General features: G+C 43.9%; 1 protein-coding gene across 1 annotated transcript in view; it reads left to right on the top strand.

Moving 5' to 3' along the window:
- PIGN (phosphatidylinositol glycan anchor biosynthesis class N) overlaps nt 1-800 on the top strand; it is a 93,861-nt gene extending 93,061 nt beyond the window's left edge. The window contains exon 29 of the mRNA XM_040985074.1: nt 387-800. Within this exon, the coding sequence (XP_040841008.1) occupies nt 387-510 (124 nt within the window). The 3' untranslated portion in view covers nt 511-800. The remainder of the gene's footprint in view (nt 1-386) is intronic.
- The last annotated feature ends 23,989 nt before the right edge of the window (nt 801-24,789 follow it).

Below are 24,789 nucleotides of genomic sequence, written 5' to 3'. Positions count from 1 at the left end.
ACTGATGCAGGTATCTGCCATCGCCTTTTTTTAAAAAGAGTTATTTATGTATTGGAAAGTCAGATATACAGAGAGGAGGAGAGACAGAGAGGAAGATCTTCCATCCAATGATTCGCTCTTTTAGCCTGGTGGTAAGTTTGTGTTAGTAAAGATGAAATACTAATGTATAATCAGGGCGCATTAATTTCTATGAATGTTTTTGTAGGATGTGCATATATTAATAATAAATTGTGGGGTTTTATTTCATATATTTGGTATTTATTTCTAAAGTATTAGCTCTGTACCTCCATGTATTTTGTATGTTCATTTTAAAACATAATCTAGAGGAATCTTACGATTTTGTCGTGTTTGTTCTTTCTGCCCATGGCCTGTGTGGTCTCCAACAGCATCAGCCACTACGTGATCGTCATGTGCATGACCATCTTTCTGGTGTTTCTCAATGGCCTGGCACAGGTGCTCACGACAAAGAAACTCCATGTGTGCGGCAAACCCAAAAGCCACCTCGTATAACGTCGCTGAAGCCATCATTCAACGACCAAGGGACCCTGTTTCTCATTCTCTTTTTAAGTTGCCGTCCCATCAAGAATTCAATTAGGGGATAGAGACTGCTGTTGAGTATACTTTATGCCTGTAAAGAGAAGATTCTGGGATTCTGAATTTGTGAGTTATCTGTGTGAAGGAACTTCCTTTTTCTTTTAGGTTTTGCAGGCGTGGAATGGTGACTGTGTCTGTGGGAAAGCAGAGCATTCTCCACTTGTCCTTCTTTCCTTTAGCCAGCAGCTCTTGTCAGTGATGTCTGAGGGCACCTGCAGCACTCTGTGCCCCTGCACTGCTTTCTCCACACCCCGAGGAGAGCGTGCACCTGTGCGGGCAGTGCTGCTGGCATCCGGAAATCACCAGGTGGCACCATAAATGTGTATCCGCTCTCAGCACTCCTAGTACTTCTGACTGCTCAACAATATCACTGGAAAAAGAAGCAGAGTGTGTAATTTCAAATATTCTAGCCTTTCAATAGGAAACAATATTTGCAGGTGTTTGTTGTTTTCCTTCAGTTTATGTAATGGTGCTTCTTAGCACAACAATATAATAATATAATAGTATTTCTTAGCACTGTCTCTAGGATTTCCTTACTCAGATGCCAAGTTGACATTCACTTTTTTTCCATGTCTGGATACTCATGGAAATTCTGGCAACAGGAAAGGAGCAAATGCCATTTTGTTATTTGTCCATAGGAAACAATGAAAAGGAAATGGTGTTTCATTATAGCCACAAGTCTGTCACCCCATAGCTGTCTTCATGCATTGTTTCATCAGAGTTCTTCAAATCAAGGTTAACTTTCTAACAGGAGCATAAAAATTCATGTTCAAGTTGCCGTTTTTTCTGACTATGAGATTCTAGCTCAAGAAAGTTTATTTAATTAAATTTACATTTCCACTCATAAACAAATATTAATGGACAGAGTATTTTGAAAGCAATTTTTATTTGGATTTTCCCTAAAGTGACCATAGCATTTCAGTATAGATCTTAAAATTTGCTTGCAGTGTACCAGTAGCTTTTGGCTGGTCCTAAACTTTGTTGCTATGTGTCTCATGATTAAAAACAATTGATTTTGAATTAAGTTATGGCATTACTAATTCACATCATTGATTAGGAAACCCTCTAAAAATGGTTAGGTTTTTTTTTTCAAATTGTGAAGTGAGTAAACATACAGAATAGAATTTTCAAAACTCAGTTCAGAAAAATGTACTTTTAGAAATTTTATTTATAATGGGGTAGTAGTTTATTTGTAACAATGCTTCATTGAACAACCATGAAAACATTATAGTCTGAAAAAAGTATTAATGTTAATTACAGACTCATGCCTGATCTGTAACATGCGGTCCAGGGGGACAGCTTAAGAAAACAGCGGCAGGTCAGAGAGGAAATCCATGAAGTTTCTTACTCCCTTGAGGACTTTTTGTTAGTTTTTTTTTTTACCCATCATAGGATACTGACCTTATTGACACATACCAAGTTTTGCTTTCGTTTACCCCCATATTTTCATAAAGGAATTAAAGAATGTATTGTTCCAGTGTCATAAAAGCTGCTCAGGGTTTTATCTTTCTTATTTGGCTTTGCCAAGGCTTTCTTGCTCTAGCATTGTCTTGTCAAGTGTGCAGGGGTTTGCCTGGAGGCACAGTGTGCGTGCCAGCTCAGGCTCTCCTTGCACAGCTTAAGCAGACCCTCAGCTGGGGGCTTTTCTATTGTGTGTTATCCTTTCTATTGTGTAGTTTGTAAGATAGCTGAAGTCTTTCTGAGTTGTATGCTTTTATACATATTTGAAAATATTCAAGCAAAATGTGTTCCTAGGGTTTTTTTTTAATTTTTATTTTTTATTTGAAAGCCAGAGAGAGAATAGCCTTTCATATTTTTTTAAAGATTTATTTATTTATATTGGAAAGGAATGTTTATAGGGAAAATGAGAGAAAGAAAGAAAGATCTCCATTTGCTGATTCACTCCCCAAGAGGCCGTAACGGCGAGAGCTGAAGCAATCTGAAGCCAGGAGCTTCTTCCAGGTCTCCCTCATGGGTGCAGGGTCCCAAGGCTTTGGGCCGTCCTTGACTGCTTTCCCAGGCCACAAGCAGGAAGGTGGAATGGAAGTGGAGCAGCTGAAACACAAACCAGCTCCCATATGAGATCCCAGCAAGGTGAGGACTTAGCCACTGAGCCATTGCACCAGTTTTGAAAATGTCATTTTTTTAAAAAGTTCAAATACATTTGAGAAGTACCCATTTAAACAAAGTTAAATAGATGTATTGGTTTTCAAACTAAGGCAGTTTAGCATGTGCGCAGTGTGCCGGAGAAGGATCACACCATGACCAAAACTTGCACTTTGCTGCACTGTGGAGCCTTGGATCCTGCCTGAGCTGAGCACGCCTCAGAATGCCTCCGCGCTGTGCGCGGTAGTCCCCATTCACACACCCTAAAACCTCAGTGGGTCACACTGCTTTGAAAATGCATTGCTGTTTGCTTCACTAAATTTTCTTTTTACTGAGAAATCAGAAATGATTTTTATTGTAACCTTCAAAGTGGGAAATCGTTCACATGCGCTAGGAATTTTGCCTTCTCCTTTATGAATTACGCCTGCCTTCACTTAGCCGTTGGGGGAGCCCTGTGCTTCCACGTCACAGCCCATTGTTCAACCATATCAGTTTCTTTCTTTCCTTCCTTTACCTGAAAAACAACATTTTTTTCTTCTCGTAGGATACTGTAGAAAACCATTACTTTTTTCTTTTAACAGTGTTTGGTTATAAAAAAAAGTTGCAAAAATAAACATTACTTATCAAAATATACTTTAATACACTTTAGAGGGCTAAGATTTAAAATTGTCATCACTCCGTAAAACTCATGAAAAGATTAAATTCTTCTATGAAATCTGTTTTTTTTTTAAGATTTATTTATTTTTATTACAAAGTCAGATATACAGAGAGGAGGAAGAGACAGAGAGGAAGATCTTCTGACCGATGATTCACTCCCCAAGTGAGCCACAGCAGCTGGTGTTGTGCCAATCCCAAGGCAAGAGCCAGGAATCTCCTCCAGGTCTCCCACGTGGGTGCAGGGTCCCAAGGCTTTGGGCTGTCCTCGACTGCTTTCCCAGGCCACAAGCAGGGAGCTGGATGGGAAGCGGAACTGCCGGGATTAGAACCTGTGCCCATATGGGATCCTGGCACATTCAAGGCAAGGACTTTAGCGGCTATGCCATGCCACGCCATCGGGCCCTCCTATGAAATCTTAATTAGCTTGACTTATATTGGATAACACTTGTACCAGATATGGACAATAGCAAGAATTTTTTCTTTTTTTTTTTTTTTTCTCCATTTAAAATTTTTTCAATGAGTTTTTAGAAGTTTTTTTAGCTTAAATAGATAATATTCAGGGGGCTTGCCTGATAAGATTCCCTGGGACCCAACAAGGAGAATTCTCCATCCTGCACACAGTATTGCTAGTATGTGTCAGACTCGGTGTTTTTGAGGAAAAGCAGTGTCCTTAAACATAGAAACATTACCTCAAGTCCCAGCTTGATTGATACGCTTGCGCCTGTTTTTTCATCTCAAGTTTATGGTGATTGCTTTTATCTTGTAAATAAATAAATCATACCACCTCTTCCAGGTGGTCAGGGTTATGTCCATGGTGACCAGGTGCAGGAGTGCCTGGGTTCGAGGCCTGGCTCTGCTGTCTGTTCCAGCTTCCTGCTGGTCCACACCATAGCAGGTAGCAGGTGATGGCCCAGGTCGTTGGGCCCTCCCACCCACGTGAGAACCGCATCATTGTTGCAGATATTTAAAGAATGACCCCTCAGATGGGAGTTCCCTCTCTCTTGCTCTCTCTACCTTTGAAATAAATAATTTTTAAAGTAGATGTAATGTGGCCTCCTGGATGGGATCTAAAACATAAAAATATGTTACGCAAAACCTGTGCTGACTTTTAGTTCATGTGATATCTGTGTCAGTTTGTTAATTGTGAAAAATGTACCTAATTGATAATATAAAATGTTACTGATGGAAGAAACTGGGTGAGTGATTATATGAAAACTTTATGTTTATAAATTTTTTATGAAACTTTTGTAAAATAAAAGATTATCTTTTTAAAAAGTTATACTGCATATACAAATTCTTTGTCATAAATGATAGTATAACAAATAGGAAGCGTGGCTTTGTTGTCTTTGGGTTTTCTCGTTTCTCTCTTCCTTGCTCTTCTCCTTCTCTGTTCTTCTCTTGACCGTGCTAGGATGCAGTGTGCATATTCACACATTTGACTTTATGATGTAGTCTCCTTCCGTTGTCACTGTCAGCTGTACCATCTCTTGAGCTGGGCCTTCATTGCCAACCTTTGTTCTCTGCCAGGAGTAGGATGGTTGACCAGTTCAGGGCTGTGCCTCTGACTCAAGCCAGGCCAATCTCAGTCCTTCACAAAATTTTCAGTAAGAACCTGAGACAAAAGCTCTTAAAAGTTGAGGCCTGTGACAAACAGGTGCTAGACGTTCATCGTGTCTAATTGAATCAGCGCACGGCCCACACAATGCTGGCCAAAGTAGATCTTAGCATTATTTTCCAAATTAGAAAACAGCTTCAAGGAGATTACGTGAAATTCCCAACACTTCCTCCCACTATTAAGTTGACTTGCTTGCTGGTCCACTGGAGCCGATTCAGCCTGACGCAGCCTACAACCTGCAGACTTCCTTCGGATATACAAAGGCCAGAAAAGCAGTCCACTCAGCGTCTGCCCCTCGACATTGATGGTCCGCTGGTTCACCTTGCTGTGCTGGCGCTCTCGATGGCCTCCATGACAATGCTGCTCACCTCATCCACCACGAAGGCCGTCTCCTCGGCAACTTGCTAGTCTTCCATCTTCCCTCCGGCGCGTCGCCTCCACTGCCCGGAGATTTTTTTTTTTTTTTTGCAATTCAGATAACTTTATTTAAATTGAGTAATCTTAAACTGCATTCAGATTAAGACCCTAGACTGTTTTCCCAGGCCCCAACCAAGCCCTAGGACACGAACCAGTGCCCATATGAGATCCCGGCTTGTGCAAGTTAAGGACTTTAGCTGCTAGGCTACTACGCAGACCCCTGTGAGATACTCTTTTTCCTTTTTACATTTTAAATATAGTTTTCTCCAAACGTTTTATTATGTAATCTGCAATTTTGCTTCTGAGTATGCAGTCGTCTTACCTAAGCAGGTGGTGTGAAAACTAGGCCTTTTCCGTTGTGTATAGGTATTCAAGCATAAACAGTCTAAGTGTAAGCAACATGCTTGTATGGTTTCTTGCTCATGTGCAGTTGGCTCGGGGTGGGCTTGTATCACATTCTTAACACTCACCTTTGAGGCATATGCCAGCTGCTTTCCTAAGGGTATGTGCACCAGGAGAATGAATAATTAGCCTCCCCTTTCATTGTATCAGCATTAAAGAATGGCAGGAAACTGTGGTTGTCTGTATCCAAGCCACTGAAGTTTTGTAAACATCTGGACATCTGGGGCTAGCATTGTGGTGTATCGGGTAAAACCACCGCCTGGGATCCCAGCTTCCTACAGGGGCACAAACCTGCTGTTCCACTTGAAATCCAGCTCCCTGCTTATACCGGGGAAAGCAGCAGGGACAGCCCAAGTGCTTGAGTCTCTGCACCCACGTAGGAGGCCTTGCTGAAGTTCCTGACTCCTGAAGATTTATTTTTATGTTGAAAGATTTATTTTTATTTGAAAGGCAGATTTACAGAGAGAATGAGGAACAGAGAGAAAGATCCTCCATCCACTGGTTTGTTCCTTAAATGGCCGCAACAGCCAGAGCTGAACTGATCCAAAGCCAGGAACCAGGAGCTTCTTTCAGGTCTCCCATTAGATGCAGAATCCTAAAGATTTGAACCCTCCTCCACCGCTTTTCCAGGCTATAAGCAGGGAGCTGTATGGAAGTGAGCAGCCAGGACATGAACTGGTACCCATACGGGATGCTGGCACTTGAAGGTGGAGGATTAGCCAGTTGATCCATTGCGCTGGCCCCCAATCATAAAGACTTGGGTCTGCATAGTATTTTTGGATTGATAGACCACACCGTGGCTTCCCACATCACGTGTCTGTGCCTGACCCTCCAGAATTGAATGGAACCTAATTGAGGAAGAGCGTTTACAGATTGTAAGCAGGTCCCTGAAATAGCGTTATCCTAGAGTTTGCTTGTGTTCTCCCTAAACCCAATAAAAATGCTCATATCAGACACGGACGAGAAGTTGAAAGAGATAGACCATGGGAAGAAAGGAGCAGCAGTTAGAACTATGCAGCCAGCAGCCAAAGAACACCTGGAGCCAGAGAGGGCAGGAGCGGCAAGGAAGGCTCCCCCCCCCCCCCCCCCGTGGAGTCCTAAGAGTGTGATTTTGTCCCCACCCTCATTCAGGATTTTGGCTTCCAAACTGAGAACGGTTTTCTGCTGGGAGAAACCTTCAGGGCACTGCAGCTTCTTGGGCAGCCCTTGCAGTGCATGCCCCGGCGGGAGAGCTGTGCAGAATCCTTAGCCTCCTGCCTGGCTGGTCAGAGCTTAGACACGGCACACACAGCTTAGATCTGGAAGCAGGATAATAGAGAGGATAGAGGGTGGAATGCGTGTTTCCTATTCTGCTACGTAGTCATCCTTGAGACAAGAGTTGAGGTGTGCCTGTGTGTGCGCAGGGAGAGCCCTGTTGTCTTGGCTGTGTCTGGGGCTGCACAACCCCGACTTCGGGCTAGCCAGGCTTTTTTCCCTGCAGCAAAGCATGATGGACTGCTTAATTCCCTTAGAGAAATCTTCCCCTGCTTGAATGTATTTCTGTGAACTCAAAAGTTACATGCCTCCTTTATACTGCAAGCGTGCCCATGGATAGTTTCCAGTGAGTTTGCCCCAGGATGTTTCACCAGGTTTGATTATAAGCACATGTCCACTTTTAAGAGTTCCATTTAGCTTAGTATCCAGAGGTGCAAGAAGTGCATACAGAGCGGGAAGATCATTATCGTTTTCTCGTTTGGAAAGCACGAACTGAAGCACTGGCATGGTGAGCTTGAGCGATTTACTGGGCTATGGGTTTGAAAAGAACCTTATTTCACCGTGAAATGTAAGAGAGGTCAGCAAGTTGATTACTCTAAAATGCCAAGATGGCGCCTGGTTTGACTTTCTGGAATATCCCTGCCGTGTTTTTTTTCTGGATTTGGTAAAGAGATCCTGAGATTTTCCTTTCTCTGTTATTTTTGGATGTTTTCAGTTCCGCATCCAATTGAAACCAGAACGTTGAAAGCATGTGATAAACAACAACGATCCTTTAGCCATTGCCCTGGGGCTAGCTTGCCAGGGCCTCTGCTCCGTGACTCTGTGGCATCCCTGACCCCAGCCAGGAAGCTGGGGGGAATCCTGACCCAGGAGCCCAGCTCACGAGTCTTCTTAGTCCACATGCAGATGGGGTATAAATCAGCCAGGCTACCCCAGAGCCCCCCAAGAGGATACAACACCACAGCAAGAGCAGCATGAATCTCCTAGCAAAGGGTTCCCTTTGCGAAGCCCCGAGTCTTGTGTAATGCTAACTGACATTCTGGTTTATAAGATCCTGTCGCGTGTCAGACTGATGGCTGGCCCTGCTCTTCTTAATGCTTTCAGGGCCTCAGAGGCTGACCGAAATTACTGGAGTCTGAGATGGAAGAATAATGAGGTGAGGACCTGTTATCCATCCCCAGGGTCTCGGCATTGGAGAACTTGTGTGGCCAGAAGCACACTCCAGGGTCCCTTATTTTCTCTGATAGAACTGAGCCTTTAGGTGCTACTGAGACTGAGAAAATGCCTGGGGTGAGCTTGATGAGTCTGACCCGGTGCTGGGGACACTTTGATGTGTGTGACTCCTGTCACATTACCAGGTACAGTTTAATGAAAAGCCAATACTCCCCCCTGCTAAGCACTCTGTTCTCTTCTGTCTTACCCCTCCCAGTCGCTGGGCTTTTATTGTTGCTTTCTCTGATCAGCAGTTTACAGTTCCTGCTTTGCTCCTGAATGTATCTTGGGGTGTAGCCTGTAAACTGCCAGATGTTCAACATCTTGGTCCTGTTTAGGAGCCAGGGAGACCTGGATTCTGCCAGCCATTGCATCTGCGGCTTCTGGAATGAATGCTAGTCACAGCCTTTGGTACAGAAGAGTATAACTGGCATGTTACCTGTGCTGTTGGGAAAAAGGAACATTTAAATAGAAAGAAGTCCTTGTCATCATTCTGTCTTTTTAAACGCTTGTTCTTCAAAGGGAAAAAAAAAAAAATCCTTCCCAGGCCCCACTGATTTGCATATGGTCAATATTTATAACTCCACGTTGTTCAGTGATGACAAAAATGTCAGCTCCATCCTCCCTTCCTGGGGTATGTGAGACTGCAAAGCAAATCGGTTCTGGAATGTCTTGGAGGGGAGCTGTGGTAGCTGACCTGGGGCTCTTGAAGGCTGCCAGGGGTGGGAAGCACACGGGATGCCTTTTGAAGTGATAACAGACATCAGGCTTTAGGACCTGCTACTGCAGAGGTTTGTGAAGTTGATTATCTCCGGCTTGAAAGGCTTGGGCTTCTGGGGAGGGGCCTGCAGGCTGCTGTTTATCTTGGCTTTCGTGGCAGGATCATTAAAATACATCACTGGGTAGTCACAACCAGACATGTAATGAAACTTTTTTCTTGTTTTTGAAACTCAAGGCGGGCTGAGATCACTTAAATGTGTAGCGTTCTTTAGAATTTACAATCCTAGGTCTTGTCTAAATTGGCCGCTTTTAGATTATCTCTTGAAAGAAGACATAATAGCGTTAACTTTATCCTGTCATTTAAATCTCAGATTTTACATGTCTGGAACCTGGAGTATTTTCTCTAAGGATTTGTGTAATCCTCTTGTCTGTTCCTTTAACAAAGACTCGCTGAGCTCTTACGACATGGGATCCACATGCCAACGAATGAAAAGACACATAGACAGATAATTTAAATGTGTGTGCTAAGCACCGTGGGATCCTAGGAGGGGAACCGATAACTTCTGACAAGGTAGAGGGGTTGAGAACTTTCATTGATGTTGTTGAATCTGGCTCGGACGGTCTACACTAACAGAGGAGTTTGGGAACAGACACATTCGATCACAGAGTCCACATAAAAGACTAAGGGAACATAAATTGAAGCGGGGCAATGAAAGCAGATGGATGTGGATTTGATACTTTTGCGGGCTCTTTGTGTTCACTGGAGGTGGTTATTAAATTTAATGGAGGAATCACAAATGGTTGCTACTTCTTGGAAACTGAGTGACTGTAGTTTTCTTGGCTTAGGTAAGATATCCAAGATGACAGAAACATGAAGAGTGGGAAAATTTTAGTCTGATCTGGTCACTGTGAGGGGTCCAAACGCCCTTCTGGAGTTATGAACAATGGAGGTTTCTATAACTTAGAGAAGCAAGTTCTAGGATGCATGAGTACTTTAGAAATCGTGTTACACATAGCACATAAAATCTTTTGTGAAATAGTCCCTGAGCGGTCAGTGCAATGGCTCGATGGCTAAATCCTCACCTTGCAACCACCAGGATCCAATAAGAGCACCAGTTTGTGGTCCAGCTACTCCACTTTCCATCCAGCTCCCTGCTTGTGGCCTGGGAAAGCAGTGGAGGATGGCCCAAAGCCTTGGGACCCTGCACCTACGTGGCAGATCTGGAAGAAGCTCCTAGCTCCTTGCCTCTGGCCCCTGGCTTTGGACTGGTTCAGGTCCGGCTGTTGCGGTCATTTGGGGAGTCGGCCAGCAGAGGGAGGATTTTTCTGTCTCTTCTCTCCATAAGTCTGATCTGCCTTTCCAAAAAAAAAAAAAAATTAAAATCAATCTAAAGGAAAGAAAAAAGAAATAGCCCCTAACTGTGTCTACACCTTTATATCTAGGTGCTTGTGTTTCTAGTCTTTTCCAGCTAGCTTGTGTCCTCACTCCCCTCTGGACTTACAGAAACTCCAAAATAAAAGGAAACCAAATGACTCTTTGGAAATAATAAACACAATGGTTTATTATTCATATTGTGGAATATTATTCAAGACTCAAAAGAATGGATTAGACCTACATTTATCAACATAAATAGATTGAAAACAGCCAAGGTAAAGTGATACATGCATCACGAGACCGCTTTTATGGCATAATAAATCACTTATAAAGCAAATCCATGTAGGACTGAAGAACTGACAACTTGAACCTGGCGTCTGTCTGCATTTACTCAGGCCTACTTTTGTACCCTTCAGATAACACTGTTACACAGAAATCTTGGGCAATTTTATTACTCTCCATTCCCTGTGTCTTTCCTACTCACTCATCATAAACACCAGTCAATGTCCCTTCCTCTGATAAGATTTCTCCTACTTGTACCCATTCGGAATGGTCAGGATTCCCTCTGCACTTCTTCCATGGCCTGGTAAGCACAGGAACAGGAGTGGGTACCTGGCCCGGTGCTTAAGACACGCATATCCAGGTTTGCTTCCACCTCTGGCTCCTGACTCCAGCTGCCCACCTAGTAGAGATGGATGAAGTCATTGGGTTCCTATCACTCACATAGGAGATCTGAATTAAGGTCTGGCTTCTCCACTCTGGCCCATTCCTGGCCATTGCAGGCACTGAGTTGAGTGAATCAGTCGATGCGAGTTTTCTCCTTATTCTAGTGAAATAAAAGGAGGGGACTAAAACAGACTGAAGTGAAGAGGAAAGGACAAGGAAGAGAGCCACAGGATTTTGAGTGGCGCAGTGAATGAGACCAGATGGCCTGGAGAGGTCAGGAAAGAGGCGGGCTAGTGTTTCCATTGCTGGAGGAAGTCGCTAGAGTGAAAGTAGAGAAGGGACTAGGGGAGCAGCTGACCTGGGCACAGCAAGGTGGCACCATGAGCCTTGGCAGGTATAGAAGCCAGAGGTCTTCTCTCTGTGAGGGCACTGGGTTCACCTTCATTCTTCCCCCGCTACCTTCTGAGTATGTCTAAGTGGATTCAAGTATTTAGGGTTGACTTGCTTGGTTTTTGAATTTTAATATTCAACATGTCTCCAAAAAGAAGGAATAAATTACCATATGTAACCAATTCAAGAGATTTTTAGATACCAACTCTTGATATTTCTTTTAAAAACAAGATTTATTTTTAGTTGAAAGGCAGATTTTACAAAGAGAAAAAGAGGGTAGAAAGAGAGATCTTCTATCTACTGCTTCATTCTCCCAAATGGCTGTAATGGCAGGCACTAAGCTGATCCAAAGTCAGGAGCCAGGAGCTTCTCTCCAGGCCTCCCATGTGGGTTTAGGACCCAAGGACGTAGGCCAGCGTCTGCTGTTTCCCAGACTGGTAGCAGGGAGTTGGATCAGAAGTGGAGCAACCAAGATGCAGATTGACACCCATGTGGGCTGCCAGTGCCACAGGCAGAGGATTCGCTTGCTGTGTCGCTGCATTGGCCCCAAACTCTTTGTATTCTAATCTCTTAGAATATAAACCCACTTTTAGCTGTTATCTGTATTCTAGAAAAATAGAGTCCTTGCTTTGCAGGGTCCTGACTTGTACAAATATCATGAACTACACTTTAGTTAAATAATTCTACTTCCCCATCAGCACGGGTCAAATCTCAGTTATGACCGTGTATCAGCTCTGGGCAATCGGCTAGGCTACGGACTCCTCTGGGAATGCTTCAATCAGAGCACTCTGAATAACGATGCACATCACAATCAGCCCTCACAAGTCCAAGTTCTTTTTTTTTTTTTTTAAGAGTTATTTATTTTTATTACAAAGTCAGATATACAGAGAGGAGGAAGAGACAAAGAGGAAGATCTTCCGTCCGATGATTCACTCCCCAAGTGACCTCAATGGCCGGTGCTGCACTGATCCGAAGCCAGGAGCCAAGAACTTCCTCTAGGTCTCCCACATGGGTGCAGGGTCCCAAGGTTTTGGCCCATCCTCGACTGCTTTCCCAGGCCACAAGCTGGGAGCTGAAAGGGAAGCAGGGCTGCCGGGATTAGAACCTGTGCCCAGATGGGATCCTGGTACGTCCAAGATGAGGACTCTAGCCGTTAGGCCACAGCGCCGGGCCCAAGTTCAAGTTCTGTTGGCAACTGGCCACTGTGTGCCGGTCACTTGGTTCACACACAGAAAACCAAGTTTGTAATTGTATTGCCTCCTTATTTCTCAATGACAAATCCACATGCCATCTTACAACCATGGACCTGAAGAGGAAATTTCCAGCAGGTGAAATCACACCCCAAAAACCCCAAACTGATAAAACTTAAGTGCAAATCAAATTAAACATAAATGGGGTTATGGAAGAAAGCCTGCTGGTGCTGCCAGCGAAGGGGCTGTAGATATCCAGCCGGAAAATAGTGCGGGGAGTGAATTGGTCGGAAAAACTGAGAAAGTGGTTGGGAGCTAAGTGCTTGTCAACTATTGAATGGATAAGCAAAATGTGGTATACAGTGGGATGGATTCAACAATACAAAGGACTGAAGTGCTGCTCCATGTCCCAACATGTGTGAACCTTGAACACTTTAGGCCAAGTGAAAGAAGCCAGGCACTGATGACCAAAGATTATCTTCTTTCATTTATATGCAACGTCCTGAATAGGCAAGTCCCAGAGAAGAAATGCGATGAGTGAGTTTGCAGGATGGGAGGGTGCAGGAAACGAGGAGTAAGTATTAACGGACGTGGAATGCCTTTTGGGCTGATTAAAATATTCTGCAATTAGATTGCAGTGATGGTTGCACAGCTCTGGGAATATATTAAAAATGAACAAATTCTGCACTTGGAGTTTTATGGTATATGAATTATATCTCAGTAAAGCCGTTATTAGGGTATTACAAGTGACCAAATAAATGTTAGTTTTATTATTTTCACACTTCCCTAGACATCTACAACCAACATTAAGAAAGCTTTAATGGTCCTACAAAAAAATTGCAAAGGTCACAGGCGAATCATTTTTCCCATTGATTGCTAAGATTCCTTCCACGGCTTCAGCTTGTGCAGTCATGTTTCTGATGCTGTCCTACCATGCAAAAGGAGCACTGCCTGGACTTCCCAGACCAGTCTGGCAGAGGATCCTGGAGCAATTCAGAGCTGTGTTTTCGTGGCTAGTTACCTTAGCTGTCCGCTGTAGCTTGACGACAATGACTTCTCCCAGTAATGTCATAACCGAACAGCAAACATCCATACATTTGATATGAATCTTTGCAATCCAGTCACTAAGACTGAAAAAAATCCCATCAATGAAACAAATATTCAGTTGGAATCCTAATTTCGATGTTAGCTCTCTCGATGTGCTGTCAGGATCTGAATCTGCAGTTCTCCAGCCCTGTGGAATAAATGCTGTTGGAATCCCCTCTCGTTGGATTGTATAGACTACTGCTTCCCTTCACTGCCGCTATGGAAGATTCCGGCATGGTGGATGGCAAGGGATTCTCCTACTGCCTTTGAAGATGTAAATGCCAGATTGGGAATGGCTCACGTGGTTAGGGCCAGCGTGCGCAGCCTCTGGGACTGAGAGAAACCTACCAGTCCGGCTTGGACGAGAACTCCAAGGTCCAGATGAGAATTAGCTAGGCCAACACCTCCGTTTCAGCTTTCCAAGACCCTGAATAGGCAGTCTGATGCCCAGACATCAGACATATGGAAACTGTGAGGTAATAACCCAGTATTGCATTAAGCTGCTCATTTGCAATCACTTATTAAGCAGCAATAGCAAGTTTATGTACTTGATGACAGAGGCCAATAAAAGAGTTGGCTTAGTTTTCCCTCACAGAAACCTAGTGTGTGCTTCTTTCCAGGTTTGCCAGCAGCTTCCCGGTCTCCACGTGCTTCCTCTTAGAGGGCACTCAGATGTCTGCAGGCAATGTCCTGGGACCCAGTGGGATTGCAAAGAGAAGTGAGGCAATGTGTTGCTCTGAGTAACAAACCAGCTTTGTCTGATATAAGCAGGACTGCATCGCCCACCTGTAACTGTAAAACTATAACAGAAGAACTCACCGGCTGGCCAGCAGAGGGAAATCTCAAATCCTTTCATGGTTCCTGACTTGATATATATCACAATTTGTTTATCCATCTGTTGGTGGTTATTATAAGTAAAACTGCTATAAACATCCATGTGTAAGCCTTTTTAAGAACATATGTTTCTTTTTTTCTTGGATAAATACTCAGGACTAGGATGGCTGGATCATATAACAAGTGTACATTTGAAAAAAAAATTCCAAACCATATTCTGAAATGATTGTATCATTTTTCATTCCCACTAAAAGCATATGAAAGTCCTAGTTGTTCTACATCCTTGCCAACATTTGATATTCTCTTGTCTTTTTAAATTTTAGTCGTTCTAGTAATTGTGTAGGGGCGTCATCTTAGTTTATATTATGACCTTAAGATATAACGTGCGATTGTATTAAAGTTAATATTCTTTCTTTGATGAAATATCTACTCAAATCATTTGTCTATTAAGGAAATAAAAAGCAAGCTGTTTTAAAGTCCTTATCTGCTGGTCCCATTTTCTGCCATTGTTAGATCTTTCGCTGTCTTCCTATGGCATGGCCCCTTTACATATCTGGAGGTTACCTGGCATCACAGAGCGAGCAAGGCACACAGCTGTCTGTACTTTGAAGCCTTGCTGGCTGGGTGGCATGGGGAATTTTGCTGATTGGCAGCTGCTTTGCTCACAGATCGGCTTGGTATGTGCTGGGGTTGTTTCCAAGCCTTTCTGCGGCAGGTCTCATCATGTGCCGAGGCTCAGTGACGTCTTCCCATTGTGACTGATGAGCACCTAAACGGCTCCAGACCTTGTTCCTCTCAGCTCCCCAGTGTTCCTTGCTCAGGTGTCTTGCCTTGAGAATGAGTAGCGTGGTGCGGAGCCAAAACTGCAAGCATCGCCCTGGGCAGGTATCCCGAGCTCCTCACAGCCCAGCTCCCTTCCCCGTGGTACCTTGCCCTGTTTGTTCTAGCTGTCTCGCTTGTCCAAAATGCTGGTTTCTGTTAGCTCGGCTCAGCCAGAACCCCACGCTCTTTTTGGCTTCCTCCCTGTGCCACCCTCTGGAAGGAGCCCAGCGGCAGAAGGGTCCTGTGCAACTTAGCTCTGGTGCTGCTGTTGGCCTTGCGTTGAGTAACTCCAGGTAAGAGTGTTTTGACCCAGGCTCTTGTTGCTTCCTGCAGGGGGGCTCCGCTCATGTGGGTTGGTCTGTCATGGCCAGAAGCAGACTTCTAAGTGTGCTGCACTGGGACCAAATCATCTGGAAAGACGGGGAAGGGAGCAGACGGTGAGCAGAGCGGTAGGCCAGCCGCGGGGCGGTGAGTCACCCCTTCTCCTCCTGACTCGGCCCTCTGCGACCGTGGGAAGAAAGAGGCTATCAAGATTCATTTAATGACATTTTGTCTTCATTTTGGTTTTCAGCTATTGAGTAAAACTGAAAAATGTCCTGTCCATCATCATTTCCCCTAACTCTTCAAAAATTAATCACGAATTCAGGATATATATATTTTAATGCTATTTGTTTTGGTAGTGTAAGAAGTAACAAAAAAATGTTAATGTGATTAGTGAAGGATCTCAAAGAAATGTTACAGTTTGAAAATAATGTCTGTCCCTGGCAAAAAGTGGAACCCAGTTCCTCAAGAATCCTAAAGCCTTTGGTTATCAGAGTCCAGGTTTGTGTCAAAGAGGTGGCCAGAGGGACTTAACATGCAGTGTTCAAATTCTCACTGCTGTTCAACTGTTAAACTTGGGCAGGTCCTTCCACACGTCTAGATCTGTGTGTGTGTGTGTGTGTGTGTGTGTGTGTGTGTGTGTGTGTGTGTGTGTGTGTGTGTGTGTGTGTGTGTGTGTGTGTGTGTGTGTGTGTGTGTGTGTGTGTGTGTGTGCGCGCGCGCACGCTTGCGCGCGTGCGTTCTTTTCTACACCTGTGGAGTTTAGATTGCGTCCTTCCGGCTTCAAGGCAACAAGTAGAGGGTTTTTAATGCAAATGATTCACAGTCAGACTTGTATTTGAGCCAGGAGTCTGCTACCCACAATCCCAGAGGTTTAAGAAAAAGAATTCCCTTTTAAATCTGTACTTATTTGCTTTTACATGTTTAAATTTATTTATTGTCATTGAAAGATGAAAAGACAGAGAGGCCTCCCATCTGCTGCTTCACTTCCCAAATGCCACGAAATCCAGAAATCCACTGAGGCCCTTCCGTGTGAGCAGGGGGACCCTTGTGTTTGAGGCACGCTTGCTATCTCCTAGGACTCACACCAGCAGGAAATTGGAATCGGATGCGGAGCTCCAACCTAGACCTAGGCACTCCGAAAGGCCTCCCAAGTGGCATCTTTGTCCCCAAGCCAAATGCCTGTCCTTCTTGTCTTTAAACTGCAATGTTAGGATTGTTACGAGGATAAATCATGTAATAAACCATGTGCTCACCCCAGAGCCTGGCACAAAGTGAATGTATGATGTGATAGATTACAAAAAGCAAAAGACCCTCTCCAAAGCACACGCACACACACACACACCCCTAGATTACTGAGCGATCAGTCAGCACTTCATGCTTTCACACTGATGATGGCAGTTATTTCAGTTCAGGATGATAACCCTGCAATGCTCTACCTACTAAATGTAAATCATAAATAGGAAAAGGACAATTCTCTGCATTTAAAAGCTGAAAGAAGCACTAGTTTTTACATGTGTATGAAACAAATGGAATTGTTCCACCCCAATATGCATAAACAATTCCTCCAGGGCTGGCAAAGGCAGCCAACAACTGTTTCTATTTAGGTCTTCAACTTGATCTCTCCCACTTCCAGCATCTCCGCTCTACCAGGCCAGCTGGAGGTCCTTGGGGGATTTGTGTTAGGCCTCCCTTCCCAGGGAAAGCAGGAGTCAGCTCTATGATTCCTCTTGTTTGATTCCAGCCACTGTGCCTATTGCTTCCCAGGCTGTTAACAATTGGTCTTTTGCCAGTCCACTGCACATGCAGGCAGGCATAGGAACCAGGACTGGGGGCCATCCTTGTAGGGATTATAAAGGGTCGTTTTGACTGGGCTGCAGCTCCTGATGGCATACATGAGAGCCAAGTGTGTGGTGGGCAGAGTTGGGCTGGGCCGCAGCACCCAATGGTTTGTGTAACAGACGTGACTGGAGACAGATCTGACCCTGCAATTGCAGCTATCAGTGTTTGGGTAGGCTGATGTGGGGGACAGAGTGAGCCGGACCCTGTACTGGCGAACACATGTGAGAGTCAGCTCTGGAATCACCCAGATCCTCCCACTGAACTGCTGGACTCAAAACTCCAACCAGGGGGAGAGTGGCAGGACCTGTGATCTGACATTGGAGTGCATGTGTCAGAACTGGGCCTCTTTGGTGGCTAAGACAGAGCAGGGGATGGCATGCCCAGATGCACATGGAGGATTTGACAGTCCATTGGCACCTGCAGAGGACATCTGGTACCAAAGAGAGGAAGGAGAGCAGAACAAGTTGGCCAACTACCCCGGCAAAGCTTGACAGTGAATTCCTGGGCAAATGGAGACTCTAGGGCGGACTATGTCAGCCAATGGACCTTAGAAGGATTTCCTCATCCTTGAATCTGTGAGATCGACAGCATGTCAGAACTCTGGAAACCACTTGAGCAGAACCTTCGGAACATGCTCCACATCAGGAACCTTGGGATGACATCAGGTTCCCCATCCTCAGGTGCCAGGGCAGTGGGGAGGCTGGATGTGGTTTCTCTCCTTGTCTCCCCTTACCCTCAGATACAGGTGGAAGAAAAAAAAGTGGAAATAATGGTCTCACCCATTTTTCCCTAATCCTTGACCTTTCCCACCCTCCTAATCAACAGTGTAAAAATCAAAAGTAAAATAAAATTTAAAAAAATTTGTCCTTTGACCATGTCAATTCAAATAGCGGCTATAAAAAAGACAAAATATAACAAGTAGTGGCAAGAAAGTGGAGAAAAAGGAACACTGTGTATTATGAACGGGACTATAAGTTACTACAGATACAGTGAAAAACAATGTGGAGTGGAGGTTTCACAAAATTTTTGGATAGAACTACCATAGGCTCCAGTAATCCCCTACTGGGTACATATCCAAAATAAATGCAAGGAGTATGTTGAAGAGATATCTGTACTTTGCTGTTTACTGTAGCTCTATTAGCAGGTATTGAAGCCACGGCATAGAACCAACAGAATCAATCCTCAATGAATGAATAGGGAAATGATGTTATATAGACACAATAGACTAGTCCACCATTCAAAGTGAAATCTGTTCATTTTTGACCACGTGGATGAATTTGGAGAGCATAATGCTAAACAAAATAAGCCTAGGACAAAAAATTAGCACATGATCTCACGTTTGCAGAATCTAAAAGAGTCGATCTCATAGAATATACTAGAATGATGTTTGCCAGAGACTTGAGTGGTTAGTGGGGTGAGATCATGGGGCGATGCAGGTCAAGGGATACATGATTCCATTTAGATAAGAGGAAATAATAGGCAAATGTATAGAAACAGAGAGCAGCTAGGTGGGGTTGGGATGGCAAGAAGACAAGTGTTGAGGGGAGGCTACGGAATGACTGCTAATGCTTACGGGGCCTCTGTGACCTGGGTGCTCGAAAACTTACTTATTGTGAAGATGGTTGCCCAGCTCTGTGAACATACTGAAACCCAATGGAATAAGTGAATTGCCTGACATTTGAACTGTATCTCCAGGAAGTTTCTAAAAATCAATTCCAGATAAACTGCAAGTCAAAGAAGAACAGCGTGCTTTTAGAAGATAACACAGGCTCAAAATACGCTGTGTTGCACCAGATTGTTACTTTATTCGGAAATTAGAATGAAGAATTTCCATGCTTCAGAAGACTCCATTAAGATAACCAAAAGATGAGTTAGGGAGGAAAAGAAGATATTTACAAGACGTATAATTAGCAAAGGGTTTGCATTAGGAATGTGCAAGTGATTTCTTCTTATCCATAAGAAAAATATTACAATCTATTTAACATGAGACTCACTGAGGCTAACTTTTTAAAATCTATAACAATTGGGCCTGGTGCGGTAGCGTAGCAATGAAAGTCCTCGCATTGAATGCGCCAGGATCCCATATGGGTGCCGGTGCTAATCCTGCTGGCTCTGCTTCCCCTCTAGCTCCCTACTTGTGACCTGGGAAAGCAGCTAAGGACGGTTCAAAGTCTTGGGACCCTGTACTTGTTTGGGAGACTCGGAATAGGCTCATGGCCCCTAGCTTCAGATCAACTGAGCTCTGGCCATTGCTGCCGCTTGGGGAGTGAATCAATGGGCAGAAGATTTTCCTCTCTGTCTCTCCTCCTCTCTCTCTCTCTCTCTCTCTTTCTCTCTCTCTCTCTCTCGTGTGTGTGTGTATATATACATACACACACACAATACATTGGCGTTTAAAAGCAGGGGCTTAGGGGCTTTAGACTAAAGCATGGGTGCTCAAATCCAGGTTCTCTTAATTGCCTCATTGCCTTGCTATAGGTTTCTTAGCTGTGCTTGAATCCAGCTAGTAATTGTACCTACATGTTAGCAGTTGTATGAGGTTTAAACCGGCTAAGCAAAGTCTGAGAACATGCTGCGGCCTTCGTGTTAATTACTCACCTGCCTCACCTGCTCAGCGCTACAATCAGCGATTAAATCCCGTTTGTCTTCCTCTACCACTCAAGTTCTTCGTCATAACACTAAATAATCTTCAAGAAATTCTTATTGTTCACCTAATACTTCACTGAAATCTTGAACACCTGGAAGGGAACATTGTCAGAAAGTCCTGGGAGTTTAAATGGACCGGGGCTTCTCTGCTGGAAGGTGAGTGGGGAGCCCTCGGTGGCTCCACGTTGGCATACACGGCTTTGGTCTCACCGTGCTCTGCTGCAGTCAGGAACCTACAGGCTCACAGCACGAGAACGGGAAAGCTGATCTTTGGGCACTCGTACCAATAGATAACAATAAGGGTTTTGAGTCATTGTTGAGAAAAGTTCTGCACCAGATGGCTGAATTTCTTTTGCAAAAACTGACATTTTCTCAATATGGTTGATACTGGTATTTTAGGAGATGAAGGACAAGGTGGTTGATGTGGCTTGGTGTGGAGTGCCATGTTGTTCCCCTGTTAGGGTTGGGCTCTCCTGTGCACCTGTTTGATACGTTCTTCCCCTTCTTCAGACCTTCCATACCCCGTCTTCCTCTCCCCCTTCCCTGAACACATGACTCCCTTCTGCTCTCACTCCTAAGTCTGTCGACTTCTCTCCTTCCGGCCTCACCTCCTCCTGCTGGGGATGAACCATCTCCATTCCCATCTCAGGTCAGTGCTTCCGCTTGGCCATGGGGCTGCCTGCTCTCACTTTGTCAGAGAGAACTATTTAGCAGTTTTTCTTCCTTTCTATGGGCTCATCCCGTTCAGCATATAGATCCGCTATTAACTTCACCCATCTTAAGACAAATCAATGGAAGGATCTCCAACTCCACCCTCCTGCCCAGCAATTGCTCTGCTATGCATTTCAGCAACACACCATGAAGAAATGTGCCTACAGCTCGTCTACTCTCCTCTGGTAATCCATGACGTCACTCCAATTAGGCCTATTATCCAGGTCTCTCATGACCTTCCAATGGCTAAGTCCAAGGCTTGAATCTCGGCCAGTCCTTCTCTCTTTCTCAAGTTTTTATCTTACTGCCTTGTGTACCTTGAAGCTGAAGAAGTTTAAGTGTTAGACGCCCTCTCTAGATGGATGGACTCTTTTTCTTTTCTTGATTTATTTTTATTGGAAAGTCAGATTTTACAGAGAGAAGGAGAGACAGAGAGAAAGATCTTCTATCTACTGGCTCACTCTCCAAATGGCTACAATAAGCAGAGCTGTACCAATCCGAAGCCAGGAGCCAGGAGCTTCTTCAGGGTCTCCCATGCGGGTGCAGGGTCCCAAGGCTTTGGGCCATTCTCAACTGCTTTCCCAGGCCACAGGCAGTGAACTTGAAGGAAAGCGCTGCAGCTGGGATACAAACTGGTGCCCATATGGGATCTCAGCACATGTAAGGCAAGGACTTAAGCCACTAGGCTACTGTGCCAGATCCACCAGACTCTAAAGCTTTCACATGCCCAGGTCTTTCAGTAATATTTGCAAATATTTATTTTCACGTAATTGTTACATTATTGCCCTTCCCACTCAGCTGCTCTTCCATCAGACCTATGCTTCACCCGGCAGACAGTGTTGAGGCTCCTTCCCAGTGTGGAGTCTTCTCCATGCATGCACATAGATGGCAGTGCCTGGGGCTGCCCACTGTTGAGGGTCTTGACCACTCACTCAATCACTGGGTCCCTTGCCTGGAATCAGTGTGGTTCTGAAGTGTTACCTCTACTGCGGAGTCTTCGGAGGGGGTCAGGAAGAAACGCCCGTCTGTGTGATTGGGTTGGAGATCACACGGTGATGGCTTTCTCTCCCTCTTGGTCTGCCTCTCCCAAGGGGAGAAGATAAACAGTGGTGGAGTGTCACCAACATCATCAGCAACATGCATGAGTGTTTGCCAAAAATGTTAAACCTGAATGTTATTAAGCTGCTTATCCAACTGCCAATTCAGAGCAGACCTAGAGGACAGGAGAGCCTGAGAAACACCCAACGCAACACAGGTACGATGGGAAACCCTAAAATAGTCTGATTCCTTAAATAATCACAGAAATTAAAGAAATAAAAATTCAATAACAAAAAGGAAAAGACACACAATCATGCGTGAAATATGTTTTCCTTATATAAATAAAATTTCTAAAAAGGGTATTAATCAGTTGCAATTTCATTAAATTGATTCAAATTAACTGTGCAAATAAATGTACATCTTCTCATGGGATGCTTACACATTTAAACAATGCATCTATATTTTTGAAGTTTTTATGTACATATATCTATGGTAGAGTAAAAGAGAGAAAGAGGTAGGACTAGGATTAAGTGTGCAAGAGGCATCGTGTATCTGCCGGTTCATAGCAGGGCTATGCGAAGGTGAGGCCGGGACTCAGGCTTGTCTCTCAGGTGTCCCGTGTAAGTGGCAGGAATGCAGATACTTGGACCATCACCTGCTGCCTCCCGGGTGCTTCCGTGGGAACCTGGAGCAGTAGCAGAGGCAGCACACAGTTCCAGGGACTCCTGCACAGGGTGTGTGTGTCTCACGCAGGGATTTAACCTGCTGTAATACAATGCCCACCCCCAACACCAAATGTTTCATAATATTAAAGACTTATCATTAACGTTTTCTGAAGTATGATTATGGTATTGCTGCCATTTTTCAAAAAAAATCTTTATATTTTCAATATGCATTCTAAAGCACTTAGGGATGAAATGATGTGACATCTAGAATTTGCTTCAGAGCAATATAGGCAGGGGAAGCAGATGGTTATAATGGAAACAAGATTTTATATGAATTGATAATCATTGAAGCTGGGTGGTATATTCATGGGAATTTATGTATGAGTCTGTCAACTTTTATGTAATTTGAATGTTTCCTGTGGTAGGAAGTTACAAATGTTCCCCGTGTCGAATGATGTTGGCGCCTTGTCTGAGTGGTGCAAGCTGGCACGGGGGGACAGGGGCTGCAGAGGGTTTGTAGAACAGGTCCCTATGTATGTAGTTGGAAGCTCCTTCTGTGTAGACCCGAGTTCCCTATATCCTTCAGGATTAGGAGTGGCGCTGAGAGAAACGCCTCCTGTCCACTGTGCTGACTTGACCAGCCTCAGAAGCCAAGGCCTGGGCCAGAAACTACAGTACCATGTGTGGGTGCATCTTATGGCCTGCAGCACCAGGAGGGTACGGGAGTGAGAAAGGGAGAGAGAGAGAGAGACAGAGAGAGAGTGTGTTTAAAGAGCAACTTATGAGTCAGAGAAGCTAAATGAAAAGCTCTTCTTTTTGAAATCCAATTCTTTGCTACTTGCTCAAAATGGAACTTCTCTGGAATACAAAAAAATAAAATCATACATGTTTATTTTTCCATTTTTTCACTGTACTAATACATATGACAAAGCGCATCATCTTTGCTGGTTTTAAATGAAGAGTTTGGTGAGGTTAAATCAACTCTCGATGTTCCGCCAGCACCTCCACAGCCTAACTCCATGAATCTCATCTCGCGCAGTGCAAACTCTGTGCCCGGCAATGATGCTTGCTCCCCCCTGCTGTGGTCTGCAGCTACCTTCCCACTTTCTGTCTTCCATGATTTTGATCATTCCGAATACTTTGTGGAAGTGGAACCATAGATCATTGATCTTTTTTTTATCAGCCTATTTCTCTTAGCATCTTATTGTAGCATGATTTATCTCCGTGATAGCAGGTAGAACAATTTCCTTTGTGTTTGCTGAGTGGTATTCATTGTGTGGACAGACCACATTTTATTTGTTTTCTCACTCATTGATCAACATGTCAGGAAATAATCCTGCCACAAACATGGGTGTACAAACGTCTCTACAAGACCATGCTTTTAATTCTTAATGATTAAGAATTCTGGTGACAATTCTGGTCTTCACGTTTTGAGCTATCACACTGTTTTTCCATAGTGACAATGCCATTTTACATTCTTACCACATCCTTACCAATGTTTCTTAATTTATGTTCTTTTTTTTAAATAATAACCGTCCTAATAGGCACAAGGTGGTACATGGTAGTTTTGTATTCCTCTAATGATTAGGGATATGGGCATCTTTTGATTTGCTTATCGGTTATTTCTATATCTTTCTTGGAGAAATGTTTGCTCATTTTTTGAATCAGGCTGTTGTAAATTTTTTCTTTAAAGCAAGGATTGTTTGAAACAAAATTTAACAAATTCTTGTATTTGTGAATGTGAACCTCTACCAAAACTGTGGATATCAAGGAATGCAGACAACAATGACAACAAACTAAGAAGAATTTTAAAATTGTGATCAATCAGGCTAGAAGATTCTTTCAATGCTTTTGAGTATCTACCCAGAAGTAGAAAATAGTAGTAAAAAAAAGTATATGAAGAGTTGATAAAAAATTTTTTTTGCAGACCAAAAATACAGGAAAAAAGTAATACAGACATTGGGTAATTTAAAATATTATGGAATCTGTGTGTGTTTACAGGGATGGGCTTGTCTTTGCTAATGAGATTAAGTTGATCTTGAGATGGGAAGATTATCCTAGATTATCCAAATGGAGCCTAAAGGGTCTTCATGTCATCTAATGTTGGCATTTAGAAATTATAGTTTTATGTGATTTCCCATTACAAACATACACTAGGTCTCCATAGGGTGGCAGGGACCCAAATACCCATCAGCTGCTGCCCCTCAAGGGTACGCATCAGCAGGA

This window comes from Ochotona curzoniae, unplaced genomic scaffold (assembly GCF_017591425.1).
Source record: "Ochotona curzoniae isolate NIBS_2020 unplaced genomic scaffold, NIBS_Ocur_1.0 contig_43, whole genome shotgun sequence".
Lineage (NCBI taxonomy): Eukaryota > Metazoa > Chordata > Mammalia > Lagomorpha > Ochotonidae > Ochotona > Ochotona curzoniae.
Note: the sequence above shows the minus strand (reverse complement) of the source record. Positions and strands in the feature narration are given on the sequence as shown.